The 8,380-nt window shown below is 45.5% G+C and overlaps 1 protein-coding gene across 1 annotated transcript in view; it reads right to left on the bottom strand.

The window, feature by feature from the left end:
• The window catches only part of CHRNG (cholinergic receptor nicotinic gamma subunit), a 22,387-nt gene extending 16,478 nt beyond the window's left edge, over nt 1–5,909 (bottom strand). The window contains exons 1-4 of the mRNA XM_015827289.2: nt 5,727–5,909; nt 5,397–5,441; nt 3,379–3,488; nt 2,256–2,411 (exon numbers count right to left, since the gene is read on the bottom strand). Of these exons, the coding sequence (XP_015682775.2) occupies nt 2,256–2,411; nt 3,379–3,488; nt 5,397–5,441; nt 5,727–5,822 (407 nt within the window). The 5' untranslated portion in view covers nt 5,823–5,909. The remainder of the gene's footprint in view (nt 1–2,255; nt 2,412–3,378; nt 3,489–5,396; nt 5,442–5,726) is intronic.
• Between the last annotated feature and the right edge of the window lie 2,471 nt (nt 5,910–8,380).

Below are 8,380 nucleotides of genomic sequence, written 5' to 3'. Positions count from 1 at the left end.
CCTCCTCCCTCACTCTCCCTCCTTCCCTCTCCCTCCCCTCTGCCTCCTCTCCTCTTCCTCTTTCTCCTCTTCCTCCTCCCCCCTCCCTCTCCTCCTCCTCCTCCTCCTCCTCTTCCTCCTCCTCCTCTACTAATCCCAGCCTAATTCTATGATCTGGACCGCTCAGCCAGTGACAGCCAGGGAATCCCAACCAGAACTTCCACGTTAGCAGGGCAGCTCAGCCAATCCCTGCCAAAACCTACCTCGCCAACCTTTAACCTCTAAAGTATATTGGAAACCATTTTCTTAGACATGAAGCTATCTAGTGAAGACAGGAGCAATTGTTCAGAAGGATTTATTATTATTATTATCTTATGATTTATGATGAATGTTTTCTTTTTATTATTATAATCAGGATTGATCACTCGTTGCTTGTTTGTACGCTCAGAGCTTCTGTGCCGGAGACGAATTCCCTGTGTTTCCAATCACACTTGGCCAATAAAGAGTTATATTTCTATTTCTATGATCTGCATTTCTATTTCTATTTCAATTTCTATTATCTATATTTCCATTTCCGTTTCTGTTCTCTATACGTCTATTTCTATTATTTCCACTTCTATATTTCTGTTTCTATTTTTTCTATTTCTACATTTCTATTTCTGTGTAGTCCTTGACTTATGATCATTCAGAAGTACAACGGACTTCCCAAAAGTTCCAACATTTCAACAGCCAGCCCTCCCATTGTCACACGAGTGCATGTGGGGCCCTCGGCCACCGTCTCGCGTTTCCCGCCAACTTGCAGCATCCCACAACCCCAATTTACGACATTTTCCCTAAAAGCTGGCCTTCCTTCCGTTTTTTGGGGTACAAACGCCCTGTAGCCAACCGTGGTTTCACTTAACAACCTTCACAGTCACTAAACAGCTGCTGAAAAAAAACCGATTGTAAAACTGGATTGATTATACGGGGGGGCCCACTTTACGACCTTCGCGGCCTAGGGCCATAATTGGCAGCTTCCACGATGGTCATAAAATTGAGTAAATCTGTCATTTCATCTACAGGTAATCCTCACTTAATGGCCAGAATTGATCCCCAAATTTCTGAGGCTAAGCGAGACATTTGCTCAGTGAGTTTTGCCCCACTTTACGACCTTTCCTGTTGTTAAGTGAGGAACTCAGTCATTAAACGAATCAGGCTTCCCCCCACATGGACTTTGCTTATCAGAAGGTCGCAAAAGGGGATCGCGTGACCCCCAGGACACTGCGACCGTCATAAATACGAGTCCGTTGACAAGCCTCTGAATTTGGATCACGTGACTCCAGGGGATGCTGCAACGGTGGTAAGTGTGAAAAGGTCATAAGTCACTGTTTTCAGTGCCGTTGTAACTTTGAATGATCACTAAGTGTTGTAAATCGAGGACTATGTGCACTTAATTGATGAAGAATGTGGCCACAGCTATCCATGAAAAGCAGGGGTGGGAGGGACGATCTGAAAGCCACACCAGATTGATGTGAAAGTCAGACCAGATTTGAAAGTCACACCAGATTGATTTGAAAGTCACACCAGATTGATGTGAAAGTCAGACCAGATTTGAAAGTCAGACTAGATTGATGTGAAAGTCAGACCAGATTGATGTGAAAGTCAGACCAGATTGATGTGAAAGTCAGACCAGATTGATGTGAGAGTCACACCAAATTTGAAAGTCAGACCAGATTGATGTGAAAGTAACACCCGACTGATTTGAAAGTCACACCAGATTGATGTGAAAGTCAGACCAGATTGATGTGAAAGTCAGACCAGATTGATTTCAAAATCAGACCAGATTGATGTGAAAATCAGACCAGATTTGACAGTCACACCAGATTGATATGACAGTCACACCAGATTGATTTGACAGTCAGACCAGATTGATGTGAAAGTCAGACCAGATTTGAAAGTCAGACCAGATTGATGTGAAAGTCAGACCAGATTGATTTGACAGTCACACCAGATTGATCTGACACTCACACCAGAATGATGTGAAAGTCAGACCAGATTTGAAAGTCAGACCAGATTGATGGGAAAGTCAGACCAGATTGATTTGAAAGTCAGACCAGATTGATGGGAAAGCCACGCCAGATGTAGTCATGTGTGGCTGAGGGCCATGCTTTAATCCGGACACCTTCTCCCAAGGCCACCAAGTAAATCTTGAAGGCAACTCAGATGATTCCTTCTCTCCCCAACCTGCTCCTTCCTTCCTCCTTCCCCATCCCACACCCTACCCCGGAGGGACTCACTGGAACACCATGGAGCAATTTTGCCAATCGAAAGGGAAGTAGGTGACGAAAACGGAGCAGACACTCTGATAAATGGCGGGGGGCAACCAAGTGATGCTGCCATCAGGAAACACCAGCGCGTTGGTGTACAAGGCGACGTCAAAGATCCCATCGATGCTGCAACAAAGAAGGGCGGAAAGAGAATCAAAAAGGTTTGGGGGCCTCCATTTTCTGGCCGGCTGGCTGGCTTGGCCGAGGGGGTGGCTGGTTTCCTCACTTCATCNCTCTGATAAATGGCGGGGGGCAACCAAGTGATGCTGCCATCAGGAAACACCAGCGCGTTGGTGTACAAGGCGACGTCAAAGATCCCATCGATGCTGCAACAAAGAAGGGCGGAAAGAGAATCAAAAAGGTTTGGGGGCCTCCATTTTCTGGCCGGCTGGCTGGCTTGGCCGAGGGGGTGGCTGGTTTCCTCACTTCATCATTTGAGGGGGTGCCACAAAGAAGAGGGGGACAACCCAGTGGTGGGATTCAGCCGGTTCGCACCACTTCGGCCGGGCCCAGAATGGACTTCCGGAAGCGGCATCCACCCAGAGAACCGGCTGTTCACCTATTTGAATCCCACGACTGGGATAATCTCTTCTCCAAAGCCCCTGAAGGCAGGATAAGAAGCAACAAATGGAAACGGACTGAAGAGAGAAGCAACCTGGAATTAAGGGAGGAAACTTCCTGACAGTGAGGACAATTAACCGGTGGAACAGCCTGCCACCAGAAGTTGTGGGTGCTTCGTTACGGTAGGTTTTTAAGAAGAGACTGGACAGCCGCTTGTCTGGAATGGTATAGGGCAGGGGTGTCAAACTCGCAACGTCACGGTTTGACACCCCTAGTATAGGGTCTCCTGCTTGAGCAGGGGGTTGGACTAGAAGACCTCCAAGGTCCCTTCCAGCTCTATTCTGATTGATTGATCTCTCTGTCCCTCAAACCATTTGGTCCCTCACCAACAAATGCCCTTGGGATATCCCGGAAGCCCCACCCACCAAGGGATGGATGACCCATGATTCCAACTAGATTAGGCTCCATATTACACGGAGGGTTGCCGTCAGAGGGGCGTGGAAAGCAAAATCAACTTCTACAGACTACTGACTTGTTCTCCAGGACAATATCTGGCAGCCAAATCAAGATCGAAGGGATCCGTAAGCAGCTGATGTTGCCGTAGTCCTCTGGGTCCCACTGCAGACGATAATCTTTCCATTTCTGGCAAGAACAAACTCGATTACTCACATTGGCTTGGCAAATATTGACAAGATCAGGCACGATTACTGCAGCTACCACAATTGTTGGCCGAGCAGGGACAAAAACAGCCTGAGAAATGATTGAAACCTGGGAAACGGGGCCCCTTGTCAATCAATCGGAGTGCTGATTTACCACCAGTCTGTCAGGTACTTAGGACCTGAGGTCGCAGCAGTACAAGGAAACGACGGTTAATGACTAAATAGCCAGCCATCGACACGCTAATTAACAACTAATAACTGCACACAACCAGGAACCGTATAAACACGATGCATGGACCAGCCCAGTGCACATATTCTGGAGTGAGGGAAGTTCCCTGAGAATGGCTTCCAGCATGAACCCAAAAGCTTGGAAGAATAAAACTTTGGTGCCGGTGAACCGACTCAGATTGGATCCTACCAATGATAGTGAGACCACGCCTGGAATACTGCAGCCAGTTTTGGTCACCATGTCACAAAAAAGATGTTGAGAGTTTGGGGAAAAAATCAGAGAAGAGCAGCTAAGATGATCCAAGGCCTGGAGACTAAAACATATGAAGAATGGCTGTGGGACTTGGGTTTGGCTAGTCTAAAGGAAAGAAGAAATAGGGAAGACATGATAGCAGCGTTCCAGTATCTGAGGGGCTGCCACAAAGAAGAGGGGGTCACGTTATTCACCAAAGCACCGGAGGGCAGGATGAGAAACAATGGTTGGAAACTGATCAAAGAGAGAAGCAACCTGGAATTAAGGAGAAACTTCCTGACAGTGAGGCCAATCAACCAGTGGAAAGCTTGCCACTAGAAATCGTGGGCGCTCCATCACTGGAGATTTTTAAGAAGAGACTAGACAATCACCTGTCTGAGATGGTATAGGTTCTCCTACTTGAGCACCGGGCTGGACTAGAAGACCTCCAAGGTCCCTTCCAGCTCTATTCTAGTCATTATACTTGGGACACATATCTTTACTTTCATTTGCCAGAGGACAGGGCTTGGTTTCTTTGAAAGGAATTTCCTCCATCCATCTGTTATTATGAGCCAGGCATGAGTGGAATTTCACCCTCGCGGTCACAATCAAGTATTCTGGGGTACTTCTCAAGAACCCTGTGCTTTTTAAAATTTATTTGGGTCAGAGATCACCTTGAAATGCAACTGAGTTAAGCCTGGAAGGGGACAACTCACTGCAGGACAATTTAACAATTCTGTTTAATTATTGAAAATAAATAAAAACATTGTTTTAATTTTTGCCATTCACATTTCATGCTGTCCCTCCTTCGGGATCCTTTCTTCAATGATTCTATTCCACTATTTCAGGGGTCTTCAAACTTGGCCTTTTTATGACTTGTGGACTTCAACTCCCAGAATTCCTCAGCCAGCCTCCATTTTGTTTGTTAGATTTAAGACAGGGGTCTTCAAACGTGGCCCTTTGATGACTTGTGGACTCCAACTCCCAGAATTCCTCAGCCAGCCTCCATTTTGTTTGTTAGATTTAAGACAGGGGTCTTCATACATGGCCCTTTTATGGCTGGTGGACTTGTGGACTTCAACTCCCAGAATTCCTCAGCCAGGCATGCGTTGAAGTTGAAGTCCACAAGTCATAAAAGGGCCAAGTTTGAAGACCCTTGTACTATTTCTTTGATATTAGCATAACTTTCGTCCTGCAGAGAGTTGACCATGGAGAGTTGTCCGAGACCCGTTTTAAGCTGCTTGTTTAACAGATGCCACAGACATCCCAAAGGTGCTTTTTTCAGGAGGCAACTGGACTTTCTTGTTTTTTCTTTGAAGACGTTTCGCTTCTCATCCCAGAAGCTTCATCAGCTCTGACTGGATGGTGGGGAATGGCAGGTATCACAGACATCCCTGCAAAGACATATATTAGTCCTGTATCTTTACTTACCATCTCTACCCACACGTTCGTTGTGAGAGCCTCATCGATCTCGTTCTGGAAAAGCACAAAATGGGATTACAGGCAGTCTCGATTTACGGCAGTTCACTTAACGACGGCTCAAAGTTACGACGGTCTCAGAAAAAAGGGACTCGTGAGCCATCTTTCGAATTCTGACCGTCGCTCCATCCCTGCAGTCACATCACTGTAACGGGGACACAGCCCCAGCCTGGTATTTACGAACATTGCAACATCCCGGTGTCACGGGATTTGCAACCTTCCCGGCTGGCTCCCCGCAAGCAAAGCTAACTGGGGAATCTGAATGACAACACCGTTCCTTACCAGGGAGATCAGGTTGGTGAGGGTAACCTTTAAAGAAACATTTACAATGTCCTCTTTGTCTGCAGCAGGGCGAAAATTGCGGTTATAATCGACCATCAGAACGTTGAAAAGGTGTTCCTCCTCATTCTGGCTCAGGACCACTGGAAAGGAAGAAAGAGGGATGATAATAATAATAATAATAATAATAATAATAATAATAATAATAATAATAATAATAATAATAATAATAATAATAATAATAATAATAATAATAATAATAATAATAATAGTAAAGTTGGAAGGGACCTTGGAGGTTATCTAGTCCAACCCCCTGCTCAGGCAGGAAACCCTATACCATTTCGGATAAATGGCTGTCCAGTCTCTTCTTAAAAACTTCCAGTGTTGGAGCATTCACCACTTCTGGAGGCAGGTAGTTCCACTGGTTAATTGTTCTCACTGTCAGGAAGTTTCTCCTTAGTTCTAGGTTGCTTCTCTTCTTGATTAGTTTCCATCCATTGCTTCTTGTCCTGCCTTCAGGCACTTTGGAAAATAGCTTGACTGCCTCTTCTTTGGGGCAGCCCCTGAGATATTGGAACACTGCTATCATGTCCCCCCTCGCCCTTCTCTTCATTAAACTAGACATACTCAATTCCAGCAGCCTTTCCTTATATGCTTTAGCCTCCAGTCCCTTAATCATCTTTGTTGCTCTTCTCTGTACTCTTTCTAGAGTCTCAACATATTTTTTACATCGTGGTGACCAAAGCTGGATGCAGTATTCCAAGTGTGGCCTTACCAAGGCCTTGTAAAGTGGTATTATTACTTCATGTGATCTTGATTCTATCCCTCTCTTAATGCAGTCTAGCACTGTGTTGGCCTTTTTGGCAGCTGCAGCACACGGCTGGCTCGTATTTAAGGGATTGTCCACTAGGACTCCGAGGTCCCTCTCACAGTTACTATTATTGAGCAAGGTACCCCCTATACTATACCTGTACATTTGGGTTTTTTTGCCTAAATGTAGAACCTTACTTTTTTCACCATTGAATTTCATTTTTTTAGATAGTGCCCAGTGTTCAAGTCTGTCCAGATCCTCCTGTATCCTAAGCCTGTCTTCTGGAGTGTTGGCTATTCCTGCCAGCTTGGTGTCATCTGCAAATTTGATGAGTTCCCCATCTATCCCCTCGTCCAAATCGTTGATGAAGATGTTGAAGAGCACTGGGCCCAGAACAGAGCCCTGGGGCACCCCACTACACACTTCCCTCCATGTAGATGCGGATCCATTGAGGACCACATGCTGAGTACGGCCAGTCAGCCAGCTATGGATCCATCTCATGGTGATGCTAACCCACATTTTTCTATCTTGTTAATCAATGTTAACAACATTGGGCCAATCACCAGGAGACAGTGAGTTCTAGTCCCACCTTAGGCATGAAAGCTGGCTGGGTGACTTTGGGCCAATGACCAGGAGACGGTGAGTTCAAGTCCTGCTTTAATCAAGTAAGCAGGCTAGGTGACTTTGCGGCAATCGCCAGGAGACGGGGAGTTCTAGCCCGACCTTAGGCATGAAAAATGGTTGGGTGCCTGGCTGAGGAATGCTGGGAGTTGAAGTCCACAAGTCATCAAAGGGCCAAGTTTGAAGACCCCTGCTGTATATAAATGATAGATTTAAATGATTTGAAGCCAGTGATGGTTCTTCAAAAGCTGTCCCAGCTGCCTCATCTCAGAAACCACAGATTGTACAAAATCTCGAAACCAATCTTATAAACCAAGCTAGCGAAGAATTTAACAAAGGACTGGTGAGCTGAATGAGCTTAACTTGGTTACTGGATTAATTTGCAGTTCACCAGATCGTAAGCCAACTGAACAATCTGGATTTGCAGAGCGTATGAAGCCACTCAAAACAGCCTAATAATCAGGTCAGTTAACCAAGCGTCGCAAGCTGAACAAATGTCCCAGCCAGGTTTGTAACTGACCTGGGTTTTCAGATAATGTTTGACCGCAATCCCTGATTAAACTAATCCTGATGCCTCTTATGAAAGGATGTTCTGAATCTCTCAGGAAAGCCATCCCCTTCCCAGGTTTTATATTCTGATGTGAATGCATTTGCCAGGTATCTGTCACATCTTAAATATGTGAAAATGTTTTTCTTTGGGGGGGTTTTTATGAAAAAGGAAAACTCGTATGCATCACCAGATATCTCTCTGTTGCTTTGTGGCTTGATCATGTTTGGTCTGCCCTAACATATTAAACACAACAACAGATTAACGTCTGGGCCATTTCAGGTCTAAAATGAGCATTAATTTAAGTAAGCGGCCAATCTGTTTTCGGTCCAAATTGATTAATAATAAACAGCTCTCCAGTCTGTGCCTGAAAACCGTCCCTATCTAGTGCACACAGTTCGTTGCCGGGCTGACTTTTTTTTTAATCCTTTCCATTATCAAATTATTAGCGAACAGCCACCACCCAATAAAGCCTGGGGAGAAACTTTGACAGATTAACCTTCGTTAGGATAATTGCCGCTGCTTGTCATGGGGGTGTGGGAGTCCCAAATTTTGTTGTGGGCAAATGCCAGCCCTGGTTTACCACCCACACTCTGGTGTTCTCTCTGACTGTGGTCATCTTAAGGCAGTGTATCTAAACCAGGGCTTTTCAACCTTTTCACCCATTGTACCACTTTT

This window comes from Protobothrops mucrosquamatus, unplaced genomic scaffold (genome assembly GCF_001527695.2).
Source record: "Protobothrops mucrosquamatus isolate PMUCROS unplaced genomic scaffold, P.Mucros_1.0 scaffold3591, whole genome shotgun sequence".
Classification (NCBI taxonomy): Eukaryota; Metazoa; Chordata; class Lepidosauria; order Squamata; family Viperidae; genus Protobothrops; species Protobothrops mucrosquamatus.
The sequence above is the reverse complement of the archived record's forward strand: the minus strand, read 5'-3'. Positions and strand labels throughout refer to the sequence as shown.